This window comes from Fistularia commersonii, chromosome 29 (genome assembly GCF_037954325.1).
Source record: "Fistularia commersonii isolate RoL2024-O1a breed Wild chromosome 29, RoL_Fcom_v1.0, whole genome shotgun sequence".
In the NCBI taxonomy this organism is placed as follows: domain Eukaryota; kingdom Metazoa; phylum Chordata; class Actinopteri; order Syngnathiformes; family Fistulariidae; genus Fistularia; species Fistularia commersonii.
In genome coordinates this window covers 2,245,789-2,269,447 of record NC_141312.1, presented here as the reverse complement: position 1 = coordinate 2,269,447, position 23,659 = coordinate 2,245,789, and the positions used below count along the sequence as shown (strand labels likewise).

The following is a 23,659-nucleotide window of genomic DNA, read 5'->3' as shown; positions in this document are numbered from 1 at the left end:
CCTTTAAGCTTGAAAGGTGTGAGAGGTCATCAGGCAGATGGAGAAAGAGTCAGAAGATGGGTTGGCAAAAATATAATCAACGGCAAATTGCTATAATCATATCCTACACATTTAGACCTCTTCATAACTCGGTAGCCTGATGCAAGAAACGTCTGAAAGTAAGAAAAGCATCAGGGGTGATTTGCAATGAAGGAGGAGCGCCTAGAATCGAAGGAAAGGTGAAGAAGACAGAGGTGAGAGCAGCCATGCTGTCTGGTTTGGGTACACTTGGGAACAGACTGGAGGCACCAGAGATGAAGACACTGAAGTTCTCTTTAGGAGTGAGGAGGACAGAGAGGATCAGGAACGGGTCCGTCAGAGGGAAAGCACATGTTAGATAACCTGGAAATAAAGTCAGATGGTTTGGACTCGGACAGAGGGGGGGGGGGTGAAGATCTGGGTAGAAGGATGCCGAGGTTGGATCTGCCAGGCAGGAGGTCAGTTGGTAGACAAGAGAGGAGATGTATGGATGGAGGGGAAGAGGACAGGAAGTTGGTTGGTGTCAGGAGGCAAAGGAGAGGGTTAGATGGAGGCAGATGATTGGCTCCTGAAGGGAGTAGCCCCAAGGCGATTGAGAACTCCTTAGCTTTCGTTGTCATCCATCAATGTACAAGGGTATCTTCATAGAAAAGCAATAATATTTTGTATTCTCGTCTGACTTTTTCTTCCCTTCTAACCGTTCCAGACCTTCCTTTATTTATGCTGGTATCTGATCATGTCTCTGCTCGGCCACTACAACAACTTCTTCTTCGCCTGCCACCTCCTGGATATCGCCATGGGTGTCAAAACTCTCCGCACCATTCTGTCCTCGGTCACGCACAACGGCAAACAGGCACGTGTTCACAAGAAGGAAAACCAAAGTGTTTGCGTTTAATTTTTCCCTCGGAGTCCACTAACCCTTGATGGTTCTGCTTGTCCTTGTAGCTGATGATGACGGTGGGCTTGTTGGCAGTGGTAGTCTACCTCTACACCGTAGTGGCCTTCAATTTCTTCCGCAAGTTTTACAACAAGAGTGAGGATGAGGATGAACCAGATATGAAATGTGATGACATGATGACTGTGAGTCACTGCTGTTTGGCCAAACGCTCGCCTTAAACAACCCGGAACCCAGACGCCGGCCTACTAACGTGCGCTCGCATCGCCTTCCAGTGCTACCTCTTCCACATGTACGTGGGTGTGCGGGCCGGCGGAGGCATCGGAGACGAGATCGAGGATCCCGCCGGGGATGAATACGAGTTGTACCGAGTCGTCTTTGACATCACGTTCTTCTTTTTCGTCATTGTCATCCTGCTGGCTATTATTCAAGGTAAAGACGATGCATTTTCTGTGTCTTTCTATGTGGAGTTTGATATTCCATCCGCATGCGTATCCACATGTGTCCACCCGTAGTCCTTTTTGGAGGAGGACTGTTTTTCAATGTCGGTGAATGAAGCCTCGACACCAAGGGTTGCCTGTAACCTGGTTCCAATAGAAGAATACTATAGAAAAGAGGCTACATTGTCATATTTCTGCAAATACGCCGAAATGGTCTCAACAGATAAGCAACGTTAAGCCAAGCGTTGATGAAAGGGCGGTGGGAGAGTTCTCTTCCAAGTTCCAAGTTCCGCTTTACTCAGTTACAAACATGGCATTCTTTCCCCCGGTTGTACGAATGCCAGGTTGTCTTCTTCTTCTTCTTCTCTGTTCCTTTCACTCACTGTGCATTCTCCACAAGGCTGCACACCTCCAACTTCCGATGGTACCGCTACGAGCTCCCCGAAAACCTACGGATTACGTTGGGAATGAACCCAGAAAACAGACGTGCGGATTTAACGTTGAACATACATGAGGCTTAAGACAAACCATGAAGTCTCTGCCGTTGGCAAATGGGCAGATTAAGAAACCCTCTTTTCTGAGAACCCACTTCCTTCATGACCGAATAAGTCGCCAGTGAATCCAAAATTGAGGAGTAAAGTTCAACATCTCGCCTGGAATGACCTTGTCAGGTCCATTGGGTCGTGCCAAAGGAGATCCCGAACACGTGTTGCCTCGGTCTTCTCGTCTCACGTGTTTGGAAGAGGAAGGTCGCGCTTCTAAAAGGACGGACGTGATCATCCCCTGCGCTCGGATGATCTCTTTCGGGGTTCTTGATTTGTGATGCCGATCAGCAGACTCATAAATCAAATGTTTACGACGCAGAAGAAACACGAGACGGCACTCTCAGTGCCTTTCTCTAAGTCGAATCTCTGCTCCCCTTCTTTGCATGGTGCTGTTTGGAAATGTCAGTGTATGCTAATCCTTAGCATAAGCTAAATTCTAAAAGAGCTTGAGGAACTCCATTTTTTTTTTGGACTTAAACCCCAGGTCTGATTATTGACGCCTTTGGAGAACTTAGAGACCAGCAAGAGCAGGTCAAGGAGGACATGGAGGTATGATATCATCCTATTACCCTCATGGTGGTGTTTAGTTTGTCCTCGGCTGTCTTCACCCCGCTCTGTGTTTTCTGTGCAGACAAAATGCTTCATATGCGGCATCGGAAGCGATTACTTCGATACGACGCCACACGGCTTCGAGACTCACACTTTGGACGAACACAACCTTGCCAATTACATGTGAGTGTTCCACCTTTGTTGGAATCGCTGTCAAATCTTATCCTGGCAACTGGATTTGGTTTCGAAGAAGTCCCTTCTAAGACACTTCGGGGAGTGTCCAGACTCACCTGGGTTACAATCTGAATATATAGTTGTAAGGCTACTGAAGCTAATTACGCGAATGCTAACATAACAACTCCATTCAGGCCAATTGCTGCACAACAGCTCAACCGTTAGCATAACAAACCTTCCCAACTTGGACAACGCCTGAACCTCGCCGGTTTATGCCAGACCGTTAGAATCCTCCGTACACTTTACTGTTAGCGCTGGTTTATACAAACACATCCATGTGTTCATCCCTTCCAGGTTCTTCTTAATGTACCTTATCAACAAAGATGAGACAGAACACACTGGACAGGCAAGTCATGCATTTTCCTTTTGCGTGATTATTGCTTTCAGGCGGCGTTATTTTTGTTTCTTTAGTTTTGCTTTCTCCACCATCTGGTTTTAGGAATCGTATGTGTGGAAGATGTACCAGGAGCGTTGCTGGGACTTTTTCCCCGCGGGAGATTGTTTCAGGAAGCAGTACGAGGATCAGCTGTCTTAGCCGACGGACGGAACCCGTCGAAGCCGCTTCGCCCAGTTCACGAAAATGTCATTCTAAGTGACGGCAGATTTTCAAGAAACAAGCTCGCTTTAGGATCCAGAATAAACACGCTATTTCCCCAAACCTGTCAAACCCTTTCATTTTCTTTTTGGACGAAAGCATTTTGTATTAGGATGTTTTTGTAGTTTGGAACGTTCTAGACCCCTACCTTTGATCAGATTCATCATATATTATTGTTTTATTGTTGTTCCCGCTGACATGTCATGCTTATTCTCCTGTTTAGTGTCATTGTGATGGCGTAGCCTGACGTTCAACTCTTATTTAATTTATTTCATATTTTTCAAGTCTGTGATTATTAATAAATGCCGCAGCATACATTGGCATCTGCTTCTATTTTGTCTTTGATTTGTTTTTCTCATGCACGTTATCATTAGCGATGCGGCTAATCAAACCACTGAACCAATCAGGACTGCTTCCTCTTCTTTTCCTTTGGGTTGGTCCCTCCAAGGGTCTCCACGATTGTCCAGGATAGCTCGCCATTTGTCCTTCACCCTCCCCAGGTCCAGGTTCAGTCCCGCCACCTAGCGAGCTTTCCTCACTATCTTATTGAGCCTGTTGACCTCACCAGTCCTGGCAACGCCCCACCAGCGCACCATACCGAAGAAGAGTTCGTAGGAGGTCTGGAGGAGCCCACTACAGACCCTCAACAACCTTCAGGAAGAACATCCTTCTCTGTTGTTGATGTGGACCCTAAAGTCCTTGTAGGAGTCCAGTATCTCCACCTCCTCACCCTGGATGGTGATTGGTACCCGTCTCCTCCGATTCTTCCGGAAGTCCACAACCTTGGTCTTGGAGATGCTGAGTAGGAGGTGCTTCTGATTGAAGAAGAAGAAGAAGAAGAAGTCATTGTCGCGCTGCTGGGACAAAAGAATTCCCCCAATGGGGATCAATCAAGTATTGTACCGTCCTATCTGATGCATACTTTAGCGTACCGGCTCACAAAGATAGCCAGATCTGGTCCGCTTTCACAACCTATATGTGAAAGCCTCTCCATGCTAACTCCTTCTAAATGTTGACGACCTCTTTATCGTCGCGCCTACAGTGCATGTAAATCAGTGTGATACCGTGACCCTTCTTCAACATCTAGAACTCAAAGCTGTATCTCGAAACTTGACTTTGTTAAACAGAAAGTGATGTTTCTCCAGTCTGGTCGAAGACTTTCTCCCCAAAACGTAACCAGGCCATCGCGTCGTTGCGCAAACAAGTCACAAAGAAAGAAACAAATGATGTTGTTTTAAGGAATGTGCTCTTATTGTCGCTGTTTCATTGCAAATGACTCCCAGATGGAGGCACCGCTACGGACCATTAGCCACGGTCATAACTTGGCGCCATCTGACCGCATCACATAGACATCTGAGGCGGAACCAGGCGTTTATCGACATGAAGCACGCCTTCCAGTCCCGTCCCACGCTGGGGCTTCCCGACGCCGCCAAACTGGTATTAATCATGTCGTTTTTTTTTCTGTTGTTTCAGATCACAATGTTCTCTGCTCTGGACTGCTTCCATGCCTGCAAGCCTGTAGCTTAGTGACAGGAAAATCTGTAATTATATGTAAAGATTCCAGATACACCTTCCTCACATTCCTTTCTGTTCTGTGGAGGTGCTCAGTCATCCAGATCATGGTGAATTCATTTTAAATTTCTTCACTCCGAGACGTTTCCTGATCCGAGACGCTTCTTCAGCTCATTTAATTCATATTGTCTGCGAGTCTCCTGGCTGTCTTTTCTAACTCCCGCACAAGTCGAAGGGTGATCATCCCAAACTGTGCAGCAACATGTCATGGCCTTCTAAGTCATCCAAAGTCAAGTCCAGTTGCCAAGACGAGAAGATTTCGACAGCAATTCAGGTTCCTTTCCTTCACAAGGTGAGCTCTCCTCAATGCTATGCAATAGTTAAAAAATCGAGAGGCTCTTACTTTGACTCAGGTGTGCGGCTAAAACCCAACGGCTAGCCTTGCCTGCAAAAACACCTTTTCCCTCATTTTGCTAAGTTGACACATGAGTTGGATTTGTTGGTTGGTTTGAGATAAGATAAGATAAGATAAGATAAGATAAGATAAGATAAGATAAGATAAGATAAGACAAGGTCCCCCAGATGACCAAAGTAACAATATCACAACAATATCACAACAATAGCACTTTCAACTTGCAAAATACATATTTTATTGCCTGTTTATATATTATATAGTTATTTTATTGCCTATCTGTATATTTTATATATATTGTCTATTTTATACAGTTTTATATTTGTATTGTCCAGGACTACAGATGGAAATTAGCTATGAGCTATAATCTGGTACAAACATCTCTGCCTCTGTGCTTAATGTAATTGTACACTGTCCTAATAAACTTCTAAACAAACAAACAAACAAGACAAGACAAGACAAGATATATTTTATTGATCCCCATAGGGGAAAATGTTTTGTCATAGCAGCGCAACAATGGCAATATCAATAACTATGAGTATAGATATAATTAAAAGAAACAATTCAAAGATAGCAAAAGAGATCCACATAAAAAAGTGAATGACAATAAGGATAAAAAAAGACAAGAAAATTAAAAACAACAACAACAGCAAGGGGGTGAATAGACAACCAAAACGACAACAACGAGGATAAGGACATAAACAGAGTGACAATAACAAGGATGAAAATGACACCGAGGTAGTTTCATGCTGTCCAGACCGCTGTTTTCGATAAACGCCCATTGATTCACCAAGGTTTCTCAATCACAGCTCAAAAAACATTGAATCATGTCCTGTGTGCATCACCCAAAATACCGTGGAACTCAAGTATTCTCGGCACATCCACCCCCAGATTGACCTTTCCAACATTTACAGATGGATGTCATCGGGCTCACACCAAAAAGCACTGTCTGGTGATCGCGGATATGTAGTCAAAATGGTCCCCAAGGTGCTCCTGAGATCATTCCAAGGGGCGCCTTTTCCAAAATTTCCAGCGATAATGGTCCGCATTTCACCAATGAAGCAATAATGCAAGTTTGTGAGTTTTGGAATGTTGGTGGAAAGTTGTTGGACCTCTACCGTCCACAACCTGGTGTGACAACAATGCTATCCTATTGTGCTAACCTAACTTAGCAGACATTCGGCGTTAGGTAGCAGCAGCCTTAGCGACTCCGGCCTCGGGACCCGTGAACGATCTCCAACCCAATCGGAGGACTTCGTCGTCATCGAGGACTTTCGGAGGAAGAGCTGGAAGAGCCTTGATTCACGTCGGCCATCGCAAGAAAGTGACGCTCCAACCAGAGGAGAAGCAGAAATAATGATGTGCCAAGTCACCTACAGGACAGATGGTGAATTAAAACGCTCGCTCCCAACGGAGATGCAAACGTCCAGACCATTGATCAACTAGTGTCACGTGGAACTCGTAAACCATCACCTGGAGGGATCAAGTATGGAAGGAACGAGACCATAGGAAACATTCTGTATCCTCGCTTTATTATCAGTGTCAATTGTGTTTTCAATACCTTCCTGTCACAAAGACCTTCTTGTTCTTCTTGTTCTTCTTGTTCTTCTTGTTCTTCTTCTTCTTCTTCTTCTTGTTCTTCTTGTTCTTCTTCTTGTTCTTCTTGTTCTTCTTGTTCTTCTCCTTCTTCTTCTTCTTCTTCTTCTTGTTCTTCTTCTTGTTCTTGTTGTTGTTCTTCTTCTTGTTCTTCTTCTTCTTCTTCTTCTTCTTCTTGTTGTTCTTCTTCTTGTTCCTCTTCTTGTTGTTGTTCTTCTTCTTGTTCTTCTTCTTCTTTTTCTTCTTCTTCTTGTTCTACTTGTTCTTCTTGTTGTTGTTCTTCTTGTTCTTCTTGTTGTTGTTCTTCTTGTTCTTGTTGTTGTTCTTCTTCTTGTTCTTCTTCTTCTTCTTTTTCTTGTTCTTCTTTTTCTTCTTCTTTTTCTTCTTCTTCTTCTTCTTCTTCTTCTTCTTCTTCTTCTTCTTCTTCTTCTTCTTCTTCTTCTTCTTGCTGTTGATCTTTTGTTCTTCTCCTTGTTGTTGTTGTTTTGTTGTTGTTCTTCTTCTTTTTTGTCTTCTTCTTCTTCCTTCTTCTTCTTCTTCTTCTTCTTCATCTTGCTGTTGTTGTTCTTCTTTTGTTCTTCTTTTCCTTGTTGTTGTTGTTGTTTTGTTGTTGTTGTTGTTGTTGTTGTTGTTGTTGTTGTTGTTGTTGTTGTTGTTCTTCTTCTTCTTCTTCTTCTTCTTCTTCTTCTTCTTCTTCTTCTTCTTCTTCTTCTTCTTCTTCTCCTTTCGGCTTTTCCCTTTCAGGGTTCGCCACAGCGAATCAACCTTCTCCATCTCACCCTATTCTCTGTATCCTCCTCTCTCACACCAACTAATTTCAAATCTTCCCTTTGGTCTTCCTTTAGACCTCCAATTCCAGCGTCCGTCTACCAATATACTGACTCTCGCTCCTCTGTCCATGACCCAACCATCTCCGACCTTCTTTTCAAAACATCTACCAAGTGCCGTCCCTCTGATGGACTCATTCCTGATCCTCTCCATCCTGGTCACTCCCAAAGAGAACCTCAACATCTCCATCCCTGCGACCTCCAGCTCGGCTTCCTGTCTTTTCGTCAATGTAACTGTTTCTAGGCCGTGCAGCATCGCCGGTCCCACCAAAATAAAAAAGTGGAGACCAAAAGATATAAAAGCTAAAGGTATTTAATGTATTTGCGACTACATATGTGCAAGTCAGGGTCGCTGTTCACGTTCCTGAAAAGCACATGGAGTCGGTCGGTCGGTCGGTGTCCAGGAAGAACTTCGCCTTGTGGCTCAGGCGGTTGGACGTTCCCCAAAAAAAAGGGCCTTGTTTCAACAACAACAATCTGCGACTGGTATTTCCCGTGTTTAATACCGCTTGAAGCGGATGGACTGTCTGCTGACGGAGGCGTCCAAACGTGAGGTGAACGTTGCGCGGCGGCGTTTCGCATTCACGCCGGTCGTGTGCGTGACAAAGGCTGCACAAGCTTTGCTTCAAACCGAGCTGCCGCGCATCCCATCTGATCGGGAGGGGATTAAAGGGCTGCGTATTAAAAACTCACATTGGAACTCATGTGCTCTTCGACCGCCCCCCGTCCTCGCGGCATTTCTCTCCGACTCGGCCGCCGACATGAACGTCTCCGGGATCCACCACGGTACGCTGAGGATGCACAGTGAGTACATTTCACAAATGAGATCGTCGCAAGCTCCCCTCACAGGAGGGATTGTAGATTTTTGAATCGTGGGATTTGAGGATATAAAACATCGATATTATCGTCGAAGGCGCAGCGTCTTATTGTTTTGACCGAAAAAGATAATAAACAGGCTCCCCGGCTTGCGACCCGACGGGTTCGGATGTCTTTGAGTTCTTCAAATCTCAAACGCGGTGTATTTTTGGTCTGGATCCGCCACCGTTAATCCCTGCAAATGCTCCCGAAGGAAAAAAAATAAAATGTAATCTCAATGTAACCTCGTCGAAGGGCTTCGAATAGATTCGCGCGTATGTTTTTAGGTGTTTGCGTGGTGTAGGGGCTCAGTCTCCAGATGCGAGAGTGAGATTTTTTGATCGACGCCCGATCTGTTTGTTATCATTTGATTGGTCGAGCCCCGTGATCCGCGGACCATATGACTCGCTCTAATCTGCGGGGATGATGGAGCGACATGGTTTAATCCAGCTGTACGCCGCTGTTATCATAATCATCGCGACATCGCTAAATACCGTCAATAAGCTCCGGGTGTTCGTATCTAATAACCGAAATCGGGTCTCGTTTTGATCGAAATCACATTTCCGACCCCGTTTTTTTTCTTCACCCAGGCGGATTTCTTTTCAAACAGTGGAAGAAGCGTTTCCTGCTCCTCACGGCGGAGGGCAGCCTCCTGGTCTGCCACGACGCCTCGTCTCCGCCCGAGCAGCTGGTGCTGCTGCAGAGCGGCTGCGAGGCCATCGTGGAAGGCAAGGAGATCCTGGATCTGCCCAAGTTGCCGTCCGGCGGGCGCAGGGATTGCTGCTTCGCCCTGATCCTGCCGCATGATAAATACCTGCTGCTGCTGGCCGACTCCCCCGCCGACTGCAGGTCTTTCTCCATCTTCTCTTTCTCCATCGTCAACGCAGTGACGTGCACTTTCACCGAGTCCGCTCGGGTTTCCTCCCAAAAACATGCAGCGTTGGAGAACGTGTTGCCAGAATGAACGAGAGAACGGTCGCGTTTCTGTAAAACGTGGGAAAAGCCGCGTAGCAAAATGAATGCGTGAATTTTTCAGAGCTTTTCGTAGATTTTTCGTGAAAGTGTGAAGAAAAATAAGTTTTTATAAACTTTTTGTCTTTTTTTTTTTTTTTTTTAGCCAGTGGCTGAATATGCTGAAAAAGGTGAAACAGGTGAGCGAAACTGATTTGTGTTGATCTGCTTGTACAGTGTTTGAATGTTTACCAACATTTGTTTGGTTAAAATTGTTATTCCGCTGCACGTTTTGACAAGCGACATTTATCATATTTTAATATTTATTGATACTGTCGTTGTTGCGCTGCTGTGACAAAAGAATTTCACCTGTGGGGATCGATAAAGTTCAACTTATCTTAATATATTCGCTCAAAAATAAAGAGAACGCTTAAAAACCAATCACGCAACACTGATTCATTTGGACTTATTTTAAGGACATTACATCAATGTTGGATCAGCCTGGAGTTTGTTTTTCCACTTTTATTTGGAGTCCAGACCTCCATGGGTTCATACATTTGATTTCTATTAATCCTTTTTGAGTGATTTTGTTGTCTGCACATTCAACTATGCAAAGGATAAAGTATTTTTTGAGAATATTTCATTCATTCAGATCTAGGATGTGTTATTTTAGCGTTCTGGAGCAGTGTATGACTAAAAGAAGTGAAAGAAATCTGGACATTGATAAGACAGATTGAATCAAGTCAATGACAAAACGTACTTTAAACCGAATGACACATTGAAATGAAATAAAATGGCCTGTTTAACCCAGACAGACAAACATATCAGTCACGATTTAAGATAAAATAGGATAAACCTTATTGATCCCCATAGGATACCGTATTTTTCGGATTATACGTCCCTCCGGAGTATAAGTCGCATAATAAACAACGAAAAAAACATATATAAGTCGCATTTTTGGGGGAAATTTATTTGATGAAATCGGACACCAAGAACAGACATTTCATCTTGAAAGGCAATTTAAAATAAAAATAGAGTAGAGAAGAACAAGCTCAATAAGTATAACCCAGGGGTCGGCAACCCTTAACACCCAAAGAGCCATTTGGACCCGGTTTCCTCAGAAAAGAAAACACTGGGAGCCGCAATTACTTTTTGACGTCTAAAATAAAGGTACCACTGTATAATTGTTTTTAATTACCTTTACACTTTGTATAAACAAGTGTGTAGCTTCTGAAATTCACCAAGTGTTACATAGAAAATTCAATCTTATTTATGCAATGGACTCGTTTTGAGCTTTGGGCTTTCAGAGCGTGTAGCGGAGCCTTGACCTGAATTTTAAAAATAAATCGGGAAAAAATCACTGTGTCAGTAAAGAATAAAAAAATAAATATTTGCAAAATATCATCATAAATGATGAAAGAGCCGCGGGTTGCCGACCCCTGGTATAGCCTATATGACGCATAAACAACGAACTGAGAACGTGCCTGCTAGGCTATGCTAACTTAAACATATTAGAGTCATTCAAATAACCATAGCATATAGCACATGCTACAACACAACAATCGGTGTCATGCATCACTGTCATGTAAAACATCATTTTTTTCTCGTTCCTTCAGAGCGTGTCGCCTCCGCTCGGCCTTTGCAAGCGACACCAGGTGCAGCCGCTTCACATTTCGCTCAAAGACCTGGTTCCCGAGCAGATCCTGGACAAAGAGCCGCCGACGCCGCCGCTCGGCACCGCGGAGGCTCCGTCTCCACCGACCTGCGTCTCGCCGCGGGAGAAGGGTGGGTTCAATCGTATCGGACGTCGGCTACTGATGTCTTTTTCATTCGATTTGCGTCGGTTAACTCTGTTTGTCCCCGCAGGGCGGAACTCTCCGGGCACAAAGTATCACAAAGGAAGCGCCCATTCGGTTGGGTGTCTGCGTCACGGCACTATCAGTAACGCTCAAACAATGAGGGCGGTTTACTTGCTGATGGGAGGAGCCGCCGCTTCCTCTGCTATGGGTTATTTAGGTTCCTGCTCGCCGTCTAATTTGGAAGCCAAAGCTCCCGATCTGCCTCTCAGCGCAGATTTCTCCGACATGGGACCGACGGCGTACCACCCCGACAGCACCGCCGTCGGCTCGCCTCACTTCAACAGCTTCGATTTTGAGGTGGCGGACTCCGATTTTGGGGGTTTCGATTACGGCGGATTTTCTTTCTAATGACGCCGAGTTTGGATTTTGAAACTCATCCTGGCGACTGATCGGTCCCTCTGGAAAAAAAAAAAAAAAAAAAAAATTCCCAAAGCTAAGTAGACTCCACTGTTTATGTCTGTTAGCTTGTGATCCACAAAAACAAAGTGTATTAGTGCAAAGTAGTGTAAGTACAAATTCAGAGAACGTGATTGACACTCCTTGTGTGTGTGCTGGAGCAACATCACCGGAGCTTCCAGTGACTGAAACTGATCTGCTTCAAGATGCTTCATGACGTGGAAGTGTAGCGAACAGTGTGTGTTCCATCCAGCGATTTGCACCTGCAAAGGGGGGCGGCAGGGCGGTGAGCGCTTCCACCTCAATGCAAGAAGGTCCCTGGTTGGATTCCTGTGTGGAGTCTCCTTATGTCCGGGTTCCTCCTACAATCCAGGAGGTTCATTGGAGGCCCTAAATCGCCCAACCGTTCAAATGTGTGAATGGTTGCATGTTTCTTCATGCAGCCCTGTGATCCACCGTTGAGCGATCCGTGCAGAAATGCCGCCCCTGAGTGAGTGGATGAACCGGTAAAAGCTCTTCCCTTAGCATCATCACATATTATATTTCTTTCAAACACTCGTGTTGTATCATGTAAAATAGAAAGCACACCGGTGTCATGTGATGCATGTCCGACATAATAAAACTCACTGGGATGACACGCTGGAGCCACGTGTTTCAATCACTCGGAATCAGAAAAAAACTTTATTTGTCTCCGAGGGGCGATTGCGGTGCATGTGGGATAGCAGCATCAGATAATAAAATTTAGAAAAAAATAAAATAAAATAAAAAAAAAATAAAAAAAATCATGAAAAAAACATATATATATATATATATATATATATATATATATATATATATATATATATATATTTAAAAATAAACCAAATTTGCCTTTTGAATAATAATTATTTGTCCTCGCTATGTAAATAATTTTACCAAAATATTTTATTTAAAACCTTTTGACTTGATTTTACAGGATTTTTTTTTCTCTGTCTTCCAAACCCAATTAACTGTTTAAATAATCATAAACGATCATCATATGTAGACAGTTTGACCAAAATCATTTTCTTTACCACCTTTTGATTTTTATTAATCATACATGTATTTTTTCCCGTCTGCCAACCTCATTTACATTTTAAATGATCATTTACCGCCCTCCCTATGTTATGTAATGGTTTTACCCGAATATTTTATTTAAAGCCTTTTGACTTTCATTTATTTCGCACAATTTTTTTTCCCTGTCTTTCAAACCTAATTAACTGTTTAAATAATCATAAATGTTCATCATATGTTAATAGGTTCACCAACATCTTTTTTCTTTTTGGGTTCAGAATCACCTTCCTTTTGTTGAAAACTAGAAACCGTCAATTCAACATCCAAAATAAAATCCTTTACGCCCATTTTATAGGATAAGCATTCACAAAATTGAAGAATTTCGTCTGTAAAATTACATAATAGATCATTTTTTTTATTGAACATTAATAGTATAAACAGATATACATATGTACAAATAAACATGGCAAGGTAGAATCGAATATCAGTGAAACAACCGGGAAGAAAGGACATAAGGACATTCGTTCTGTATGTAATCACTTAACTGTACAAGTTAGCAGTGTTAAAGGTTTTGTGAGAAATGTTTAATGTGAGACGAAAAAGAAAGTAAAAGAAAGTAAATAAATAAATAAATACATACATACATACATACATACATACATACATACATACATAAAATTAAAAAAAATTGCAAGGGCATTGCATATGTATTTAACTTGGTCGTTCACAAGAAACAACAAACTGTATATTTTTTGGTTTTTGGATCTTTCCATAAGTTTTAAGGATTTTTTATATAATTCAAAATCATTTATAAAGAATGTAAAATTGAGGAAATAATTCAATAATTCCTTAAATGGGTAGATGTCATTCATTTTGTCATAATTTTGAAGTGGATCTCTTTTGCCTTGGGGGGAATGGGTAGAGTCAGATACATAGTTCGCAGCGTGGCAATCGATTCCTTCTCAAACTTATTTAATTTTTTTTTTTTGACGTTCAGGGAACAAATAAGAATAAGAATAAGAACAACTTTATTTATCCCGAAGAAAATTGTTTTGCCAGTTTCAAGTAAAACATAACAATAATAGATAATAGCAGGAAGGAGGGAGACTAAGAAATACAAATAAAAATATAAAGTGTCAAAGTCAAGGCTATAAAGTGTTTTAAGGTCTTGAAAAGTACAAAGATTTGAATATTCCCTTCGGCTGAAGGAAGAGGAATTAAAAAGTCTGATAGCCTCAGGTAGGAAAGACCTCCTGTGGCGTTCAGTGGAGCTCCTTGGTGGTATCACCAATATGGGAGGGTTTGGTGCAGAATTGTTTATGGGGGAACACTTTTGCATTGTTTTTGTGAATGTAGAACTTTGACACAGAGTTCCACTCTTAGTAAACCAAACGTTATATCATCTATTAAGGACAAAACTGGTGACGATGGAAATTTGTCTTGAACCCATTTTTGAGTTTTAGCCCAAAAGCCAAGTACTTTTTCACATGAGAAAATATCTGATCTGTGGTTTCAATGTTGTCTTCACGAAATGTACAAATACTATCTTCAATATTAAAGCGTTCCCTCAAAAATTCCTTCGACGTGTAGATGTCATACATAATAGATGACTTCAAAACAAAGGCGGAAGTAAACACAGGCGCACCACTGCGGGATGCGCTCGCTGTTCTCGCGAGATTTGGGAAGCGGCGCTTGGGAAGGACCGGCGGTCGCTGGGCCCTCCCCTCCGTCTCCGCACATAATTGCTCGCAGCCTGCCTGCCCCAGGCATGGAAAACGGTTGCGCTCAAACATGGCACTGCGACATTACACCCTCGACTTTAACCTCTCGGCGGCAGGTAAGGCGAATCCGGCGGGGGCTGACGGACGCCCCCCGGACCGCCCGGACCCCCCGGACCCGGGCGCATCGCTCCGGTCCCGGTCACCGCACGGAGAAGCATGCATGCTAGCGAGCTAGCATGCTAACGTTAACCTGCGAATCTGTCAGTGCCCTTCATAATAGTAACGAAAAATTGATTAGGATGCTATACGGTTCGTTTGGGTTTTACGTGCGTGTTTTCGTGGGAGATGGATTATATATATTTTTTTTATTGTGGATATTATCGCTTAATTGTGCGAATTGTTTCGAATGTCACTTTCTCAACTTGAGCGTTCGCAGCCGTTTTTCACTAGTTGGAAGTTTATTCTGTCATCGCCTCGCTATTATGTGCGATTTCGTGCTGTGGGACAGGATGTTCGGCGGACACCATATTTGTAGTTTTATGCAATACATTTAAAAAATTACTATTTTTTTTTAATTTGGAATACGTGTTGAATCATTGACACAATAGCTGATATCCGCATTTCATTCATAGGGTTGATTCTGGTGTGCAAACCTGCGAGGCATTATCAGAATGATTTCTCAACAATTCATGCTTTTAAAGCTATGCAACTACCCAGAGGTTCATTTTTGCTGTCTTGCTGCGTGTGTGTGTGTGTGTGTGTGTGTGTGTGTGTGTGTGTGTGTGTGTGTGTGTGTGTGTGTGTGTGTTTTCCCCCTTAGCTGATGCTGCCTTGACAGTCCCTGGTCTGCTGTCCATATTCCACGAGCAGGAGATGACAGAGACCGTGCATGATACAGATGGGAATGGATACCTCGCCACTTTTGTCGGAAAGAACGGCAGGTGCGCTCAAAAGATGATAAAGCTGTTTTTCCTACTCATCACATATGCAATTTATGGATTTGAAATACGTTGTCTGAAAAATTGCTGAATCAAATGATGGACACACGTCCTTATCTTTCCAATTATTTTTACTTTTCCAGGCTTGTTATTCTACGTGTGCACTCCCAAGGTTTGGTCACTATTGATCTGCAGTGTTACGAAGAGGATGATATTGCACAACTAGACAATGTAGGTCACTTTCAAGCAAATCTCAGTCAAAATAACGCATTGTCTCATTTTTCTCTTGTGGCAATTGTTATGGAAATGTCTTTTTTTTTTCTTGAGAGCCTCTCAAAATGGGTAAATACTTGTACTGGCCAGACATGAAATTCCTCTTCATTGTTTGCACATGCCTTGTAACTTAACAGTTCCAGACTCGCCTGTAATAAGTTGCAAACACCGTTGGACATGTGTACCCTTCCTCGGACAGAAACCAGACAGCAGTTTTTCTTTCCCTTCCCATTTTCAAGTAAAAAGGGAAAAAGAGTCATACATTTCTGTCATTCCTTCTTCTCCCTATCTGCTCCCCTGGCGCTGCTAGATGGCAGACAACCGCTCATAGTTCATCCATGATGGGTTCAATGCAGAGAAAGAATTTCCCACAGGGGATTAGTTTTAAGTACGAAAATCATAAAAATAAAATACCCCCTCAAGCTATTGAAACGCTTGTCTTTGAGCCACTGCCCTCTTGTGTTCTGATCTTGTACTACCATAACTCTCAGCAACTTGCTATATTTTGGAATTGCAATGATGTTGCCATATTGCTCTATATACAGTTGTATGTGTGCAGTAATACTGCCACCCCGATGTGCAGTATTCTACATAAATATAGGCAACTACCTGACTGCCCTGCACCGATTCATTGCGAATACATTTTAGTTTGCTTCTTTTTATTCCACGTAATCAGAAGTTTGTGCGTGTGCAGAGTGCAAGCACTGCTCATCCACCCTCAATTTCATTCATTTTACAATGAAAATAAAACTCTTCAAGTATATTCATATGGCAGCAAATCTTTGCAGACGTTGTTTGTATGATTAATGTGTTTTTCTTTTGTTTTTTTAATGTTTCTTCACAGCTTTTAAATGCACTGGAGAAGAAGTTAAAAGTTCTTTTAAAGGGTAATATTAGGAGAATTAAACGGTATGTATCTGGAGGGACGGCAGTTCGGATATGTGGATGGACCTATTAAATATTCTGTGGTTATATTAATGTGCGTTTCTGTCGGAAGGCTCCCGGCCCTGGTACGAGGCGCAGAGGTCGACCGCTACTGGCCCACCACCGATGGCAGGCTGATGGAGTATGACATAGACCGGGTGGTGTATGAAGAAGATTCTGCATACCAAAACATAAAAATATTGCACTCACAGCAGTTTGGGAATATGCTAGTCCTTAACGGAGATGTTAGTAAGTGTAAACAAGCCACACTACGTTTGAAGCTAAGTTTTGTGCATGAAAGCGACAGCCTGTGAAATGACTTTTGTTTACAAGTCTTGATGGTGCTTGTTGGTGCTTTTGGAATGGAAGCGAGTATATTTGAATGTAGCGCGGAACGGGTAGCCATAGCGATTCATTTTTATAAGAAAATTTTATAAAGACATGTCGGCAAAAACTAAATCTCAGGGCTTTGCGAAGTGCTTCGGCTGATAATATGCTTCATTGAAGGGATCAAAATGCTACTTGTTTCTTTATTTTCTACTTGGAATACTCTAAACTTGTTAATTTTTAAAATGTAATTATAAATTTAAAGATCATGGCCTTCTTGTGAGATCTAAATAAAACGTGCTATAATTTTTTTGTCGCTCTTAATAGGCGACTGCAAGTGCCGGTAAAAGGATAACAGCACACAGAAGAAGGCATGTTTGGTTTGCTGCTGGTGGATTATTTAAATTTTTTTAAATTAAAAAAAAAAAAAAAAAAGACAGTATTTTGCTTGAAAGTAACCTTCAACCCAACGTTTTTTTTTTTTGAGTTAAAAACGTTTTGTTGCATGCAGAAATGTAATTTTGTTTTCTTTGCAGTTGTTCAGTGATTTAAAAAAAAAAAAAAAAAAAAATGTAGTGCATGTTTTGTTCATCTACAAATAATGTTTTATGCCGTGTTAATTCCTTTTAAATTTCAAAAGGGTTGTGTGGCTTCCGGTGTTTTCTTAACTTTGGGGAAAACCGCTCCAAATGAATCCCCCCTTGTTGGATTCAAAACATAATCCGCTAATTCCGAGTGTCGATGAGAAGTCTGAATTTATTGAGGCGAAAAGTTAAGCAGAACTTTCACTCAAATTAGCAAAAAAAAAGACAATTCTTTACCATCTAGTGATCCGTGTCTGCATGGAAACAGAATCCGATACAAAACCGTCCATATTCCCAGCGCACCAATATCGGTTTGACGGCGGACCCTCACTTTTCACGGGAGTCACGCTCCAAGTCCCCCCGCGAAAAGTGAACGCGTGCTAATGATGTTATTAATTTCACTGTTTTTTTTTGTTTTTTTTTCTTCTTAGGCTAGAATCTTTCATCATCCAATAAAAAAAAAAAAAAACGATAAATCGCGAGAACCGAATTGCAAAAAAAAAAAAATCCGTGAAAGCCGAAGCGCAAAGTAGCGAGGGGCACCCTGCGCGTCTATACGTATTCCTCGGCGTTTGCGTTGATGTAACAGCAGGACTCGCAGGCGTGGATTAACTTTCCTCAAACTGCGGTGTTTCCCGTGCAGACCTGGCCGAGAGCGACCTGCCCTACACCGAGGCCATCATGGGGAGCGGAAAAGAGGATTACGCGGGAAAGGAGGTGCTGATCCTGGGCGGAGGCGATGGCGGCATCCTGGCCGAGGTGGTCAAACAGAAGCCAAAGATGATTACCATGGTGGAGATATCCTTCGGCGCGTCCCGCGGCGGTGAAACTGTAATCTATTACTGTGGCTCTGCGGCCGATCTGGTTGCTTCCTTAACGGCGTGAGCACATTGACCAGAAGGTGATAGACGGTTGCAAGGTGCACATGAGGAAAACTTGTGGCAACGTCCTGGACAACTTGAAGGGAGACTGTTACCAAGTGAGTGTTTTAAAAAAAAAAAAAAAAAAAGGGCTTACTAATGTGTCTCACACACACACCTGCAAGAGCGGACAGGATCCAACTAGATCTATGTGTGTTTGCATGATGTTATTTGATACACCGATCGCGTCGTTTTTTCGCTTTTGCACAGGAGATGTTTTGTTTCGAGGTAACGGATGTTTAGTTCAGGACGTGTCCGACCTTGAAGGATGACGCCGTTTATACCGCCTAACGCTTCACTGGAGATCCTAAATTGTCCAGACATGTGAATAAGAGTGAATAAGACATGTTTGTACGTCTCTAGATGTGGCACTTTTCTAAAACGGCCCACTGACAGCTGGGATAAGCGGTCAAAATAATGAACAAATGAACTAATATAAGCAACACCGGCTAGAAATAGCTAAATTAATCTGAGTGTACATATATAGGTCGCACTTGTCTATCTTGGACTGCCTCAAGCACACTAAAACTGTAAAAAATAAGTATTAAATAACTTTACACGGCATCCAGTGAGTCAGAAATCACCACAACCGTCACTGAATGCAGTTTGAGGAACGCTTGCATGAAGCGTCAGAACGTCAGCCTGACACGTTTTAAATTCCTGATCCGTCACTTTTGTTTGCCGCAAAATGAGAAAAACCTCTTTTGTAAGTTTGTTTTTTTTTTTTTTTTTCTTCTCCTGAAATGAATTCAATTTATTCATGAAAAGTCAGCCGTTCTGATGTCGTTCCAAGTCAATATTTGCTCTCACGTCTCCGTCACGCGAGAGCGCTTTAATCCTCCTTTTATTTGAGTTGATCTTTCTCTGTAAATAGAAAACAAAAAACCCCATTCGTCGCCGATTTGAAAGGGGACTCGTCGTACTTTCGCCGTCCTGTCATGTTAATTGTCTCCTTTGTCAGATTCTGGTGGAGGACTGCGTCCCCGTGCTGAAGAAGTACGTCCGAGAAGGAAGGACCTTCGACTACATAATAAACGACCTCACCGCGGTCCCGATCTCCACGGAACCAGAAGAAGGTGCGGCGCCGTTCGACCGCCAATGCTATCCGGCGGAAGCCGCGCGTCCTTGAACCCGGTGTGTTGTGACGCTCGTTGCAGACTCCACGTGGGAGTTCCTGCGTCTCATCCTAGACCTGTCGATAAAAGTCCTCCATCCTGCCGGGAAGTATTTCACGCAGGTGAGTCCGGAGGGGGTCGCCGTGACTACCGACGTCATTATCATATTATTATGATTCTTATTTTATTTTATTTTTTCCACCCCCAAGGGAAACAGCGTGAACCTGACAGAGGCACTGAGTCTGTACGAAGAGCAGCTGGGGAAGCTCTCCTGCCCGGTCAGCTTCTCCAAAGAGGTGGTGTGTGTGCCCTCCTACCTGGAGCTGTATCCTTTCTGTCTCACGCCGCCGACGCCGCTTTTCGGCGTGTTTGCTCGAACAAACAGCCCCGGAGAAGGACTTGGCGCGCTCCCGATAACAAGCAGGTGGATGTCGGCGTTTGAAAAGGCGCGAGTGTTGTTTGATGAATTTTAAATGATAGATGAATGTTATAATAATTGGCAGATCAGGCACGCCGTTACGGAGATAAACTCTCGACGGGAGGCGGATTTGAGGGTGAAGGGTTCTTTGTCTAGGTCGGGGGTCGGCGACCCGTGGCTCCCTGAGGCGTTTGAAAATAATGGGTTAGGGTTAGTATTTTTTATTTATATTATTTTTTTATTATAATTATTTATTAATTTAATTGTTTAATTCAGATGCATTTTATTTTAGTTTGTAAAAAAAAAAAAAACTCGCTTACTGCTGTAGCTTGGCTGCATGTTTTGCAGAGCAGACCTTTCTCACTCGAAAAAGAAAAAAAAAAAATCTCACCTGTTTGCACGCACTCCGACAGCCATTCCAACTCAGGAGAAACCAGTGGCCGGATCCCCTTTGGTTGCTCGTTTTGCCGTGATAAGTTAGCATGTTAGCATTAGCGTCACTTAACTCCGCCACACTGTTGTTATTGTTATGCGTGTATGGGCAGAGCACGTGTGCAAATGCTGTCGATGCCGTGATCGGCTGCGTAGCGTAATTGCATCGTATCGTATGATTGGCTGGACATCCGTCACGCACAGTTACACAGCAAAATGATACAGAAAAAAATGTTAAGTCTGTAATTCAATTTGTAGTACCCTGGCAAATTCCTTGTGGTTGCAAAATTACCGTATTTTCCGCACTATAAGACGCATTGGATTATAAGGCGCACCTTCAATGAATGGCCTGTTTTAAAAATGTTTTCATATATAAGGCGCATAGAATAGAAACTACTGTAGTGGCTGGGGTTGCGTTATGTATCTACTAGATGAAGCTGCGCTAAAGGGAATGTCAACAAAACAGTCAGATAAGTCAGTCAGTCAGTCAAACTTCATTACTAGAATACAAGACAACGTTCTGACAAGTCCGTGCGCTCCCAAAACAAGTTTGTGCACCACAATACGGCACCATGTGTACCAGTATTTGCGCCGCCGTTGTTGAAAACAATGTTTTTCCAACTCTATTTGTCACAGTTCCAACGCGTTTCATAAAACGAAAGCACCAAGAAGGACCGCCTCTAAATTCATTGACGCTCATGTCGCTAGCTAGCGCTGTTGCCTTCATTGGAATAAAGACTGTTGAGACGCCTCTACATGCGGCTCTCTGCTCAACAACCCACTGTTCGAGTTTATCCTCCAACTGTGGCCGTCTCGCTTTGTTTCCTCGGAAACTCTGTTTAGTCTTCTTTACTCGGTGCAAGCGTGTCCCTTGAAAGGTGCCATTTTGGGGTCTTTATCCGCACACAAGTTTTACCGTTTCAACTGCTGCAACTTTTGGCGACGCCCCCCCTGACTGCGGTAGCCATAATTCACTAATATTGATCTATATATAAGGCGCATTGGATTATAAGGCGCACTGTTTTTGAGAAAATGAAAGGCTTTTAGGTGCGCCTTATAGTGCGGAAAATACGGCACTGGACGAATAAAGCGATTCTGATTCTTCTGAAAGACCCACCGCCAGAACCGACCCCCGCTAACGTCCACGTGATCCAACAGGTTTCAGTCGCTCTTTTGTTCCAACGAACGACAACCCCGTTAGCATAACAACCCCCCGCTTCACACCAGCTCCTGCGGGTCAACAAGCAGCCATAATCAGGTGTATTGGGGAAACTCCCAACCTCTCGGATAAGATAAGATCAACTTTATTGATCCCCCATAGGGGAAATTCCTTTGTCACAGCAACGTAACTGTTATAAAAAGCAAAATAAATATAAATAGAGAGAGAAGATCTTGTCTCGATGAGGGCTGCAACGTCTTCAAGTAAAGAAATTCAAATCCAGTCGGCGCTACAGGAAGATTTCGATAAACGTTAAAGGAGTGAATTGTTGTCGCCGATGCAAAAAAAAAAAAAAAAAAGCCGTCTCTTCTGTAACGTGCTCCACTCCAAGCAGGACAACGGCGTCTTGTGCTGCAACAGCTGCTCCTTGACTCGCGCTATCAGATGGGTTTTCTACACCATATGGAAGAAGTAACAAGCCGCGGTTGTGTCCGCTCCGACCCCCCCCTTCCCTCCCTTCCCTCCCAGCCGCTGGAATGTGAAAACCCGTTTCATTTCTGCTGTAACCCACCCCAACCCTCCCCTCCCTTCTTTTTTATTTTTTTGGGTTTTTAATTTTTTTTTATTTTTTTATTTTATTCAGACTGAGCAGGAAGACACAGGAACCGACCGGACAAGTCGCTCTTTACCCGGAGCCGGCGTGATGAATAAATATTGAATAGCCAGACGAGATGGCAGGAAAGAAAACTCAATTCGGCGGGAATAAAACAAGGGAGGAGAGGAGTAAGTCTTATTAACCCCCCTCCCGTCGACCTATATTCACACAAATCTTCCCACAGCTCGCTGACGCAGTGTTTTTTTTTTTTTTTTTTTGTGGGGCGGGGGGGGGATTTAGCGGGTCGCATGCTGTTTTGTGTTTACTTCATTTGGAGAGAAAAAAAAAAAAATCCACGTGCATGCACTCTGCAAGAGCTGGTAAAGGAAAAACAAACAAAAAAAAAAAAAACACTGATTTTCTGATGGTGTGGATGTGTTTTCATCCAACAAGATGTGCGTTTTTTAAATTTTTTATTTTTTAAAAGCTAGAGCTCATCAAGTTATGCGCATTGAATTGATGGCTGAGCTTATTTCTTTGTTTTTCTCTCTCTCTATTTTTATTTTTATTTTTTTTAATTTTTTTTTTTTTTTTTCAGCTCTATTTTTGTTACTGCAAATGTAATTTAACTCTTTTCAGGTTGATACCTTTGTCAATGTGACGGTGCCCGGTGAGACTGACGTGTCCAAAATGTCCCAGGAGATGTTTTTTTTAAAAGGGAAAAACGATTCAGCTGTTTTAATGACACTTTTGTTTTTGTGCGATTGTGTGTGTGCGCGCGTGTGTGTTTGTGTGTGTGTGTGTTTTATTAGCAACTTTTCTCCCACCCCCCTCCCTGTTTACTCCTGATAGAATCCCAAGATCAGTTGCATGTTTTGAGGACGGTGAATGTAGCTTGCGTATATATTTTACAAGGCACGTTTTACACGTGAGCGACCCCTGTGGGCCTCGGGTTACGATTTATTTATTCACTTTCACCAAAGTCTGTCGTGTACCACTTTTTCCTTTTTTTTTTTTTGTGACCCATTTAAACTAAAAGTGGTTAGGGAGTCTTAAAAACGTATTTAAATGGTGAATAATTCCTAGGTTCAAATAAGAATGGTATGCATTGACTCTGAAACCAAGAAACTTTAAGAACACTTAAGATAATTTGAAGGCCAAGAAGTTTTTTTTTTTTTTTTTTTTACATATTTTTTTCTTAAGTTTCATCCATGAATGTGATTTTTATATGATGTCCTATCATTTGCTGCGTTCAATCTGCTCCAGCCACAGTTGTAAAAGTTGGACAATAAAGTACAAAACGTTTTAAAAAACAAACAAAACATCTGCTTGTAATTGGAGATTAAAAATTCCATCTCTGAAAATCTTATTTCTTCTTTTTTTTTTTTTTCCCCTCTCACCTGCCGATGCATCATTTAGTTAATTTACCAGGGAATTCATCTTCATCAGTGCATCCTTAGCACTGACTGTACGACTCCTCCGCCTCAGATGACCTTTTGTCTGTTTGCCGCACCTTAGTTTAGGGGATGATCTGATT

The 23,659-nt window shown here is 42.7% G+C and overlaps 3 protein-coding genes across 7 annotated transcripts in view; all 3 read left to right on the top strand.

The window, feature by feature from the left end:
* Positions 1–3,608, top strand: part of LOC147216624 (ryanodine receptor 1-like) — a 63,180-nt gene extending 59,572 nt beyond the window's left edge. For 2 of the 4 annotated variants that reach the window (XM_086177540.1, XM_086177539.1), the window contains 7 exons: positions 725–871; positions 964–1,098; positions 1,189–1,345; positions 2,383–2,447; positions 2,530–2,630; positions 2,976–3,027; positions 3,121–3,608. In XM_086177540.1, coding sequence (XP_086033666.1) covers positions 725–871; positions 964–1,098; positions 1,189–1,345; positions 2,383–2,447; positions 2,530–2,630; positions 2,976–3,027; positions 3,121–3,216 — 753 coding nt within the window. In that variant the 3' untranslated portion in view covers positions 3,217–3,608. The remainder of the gene's footprint in view (positions 1–724; positions 872–963; positions 1,099–1,188; positions 1,346–2,382; positions 2,448–2,529; positions 2,631–2,975; positions 3,028–3,120) is intronic. The other 2 variants (XM_086177542.1, XM_086177541.1) reach the window with 1 other exon arrangement.
* Positions 3,609–8,279: 4,671 nt separating this feature from the next.
* LOC147216623 (uncharacterized) lies at positions 8,280–12,703 on the top strand. The gene is made up of 5 exons (XM_086177351.1): positions 8,280–8,427; positions 9,069–9,327; positions 9,596–9,629; positions 11,046–11,214; positions 11,296–12,703. Exons 1-5 carry the CDS (start codon positions 8,385–8,387, stop codon positions 11,634–11,636), a joined length of 846 nt encoding a protein of 281 aa, XP_086033477.1. The 5' UTR covers positions 8,280–8,384; the 3' UTR covers positions 11,637–12,703.
* Positions 12,704–13,964: 1,261 nt separating this feature from the next.
* sms (spermine synthase) lies at positions 13,965–23,488 on the top strand. 2 transcript variants are annotated; one of them, XR_015109029.1, is made up of 12 exons: positions 13,965–14,553; positions 15,258–15,378; positions 15,519–15,606; positions 16,493–16,557; positions 16,646–16,821; positions 18,127–18,283; positions 18,375–18,462; positions 19,365–19,479; positions 19,561–19,640; positions 19,728–19,843; positions 21,972–22,310; positions 22,762–23,488. XR_015109029.1 is itself a non-coding variant. In XM_086176668.1 (11 exons), the coding sequence occupies exons 1-11, from the start codon at positions 14,307–14,309 to the stop codon at positions 22,000–22,002; spliced, it is 1,284 nt and encodes a 427-aa protein (XP_086032794.1). In that variant the 5' UTR covers positions 13,965–14,306; the 3' UTR covers positions 22,003–23,488. The 2 variants fall into 2 exon arrangements, 1 of the variants encoding a protein (XP_086032794.1); XM_086176668.1 differs by having other exon boundaries at positions 21,972–23,488.
* Positions 23,489–23,659: the final 171 nt, after the last annotated feature.

Excerpts from the sequence above, each read along its gene's own strand:
- LOC147216623 (XM_086177351.1), top strand. The coding sequence starts at position 8,385 with ATGAACGTCTCCGGGATCCACCACGGTACGCTGAGGATGCACA. Across the intron at positions 8,428-9,068 it reads CGGTACGCTGAGGATGCACA|GCGGATTTCTTTTCAAACAG; the intron begins GTGAGTACATTT and ends TTCTTCACCCAG. Across the intron at positions 9,328-9,595 it reads GACTCCCCCGCCGACTGCAG|CCAGTGGCTGAATATGCTGA; the intron begins GTCTTTCTCCAT and ends TTTTTTTTTTAG.
- sms (XM_086176668.1), top strand. The coding sequence starts at position 14,307 with ATGTCATACATAATAGATGACTTCAAAACAAAGGCGGAAGTAAACACA. Across the intron at positions 14,554-15,257 it reads CTTTAACCTCTCGGCGGCAG|CTGATGCTGCCTTGACAGTC; the intron begins GTAAGGCGAATC and ends TTTCCCCCTTAG. Across the intron at positions 15,379-15,518 it reads TTTGTCGGAAAGAACGGCAG|GCTTGTTATTCTACGTGTGC; the intron begins GTGCGCTCAAAA and ends TTACTTTTCCAG.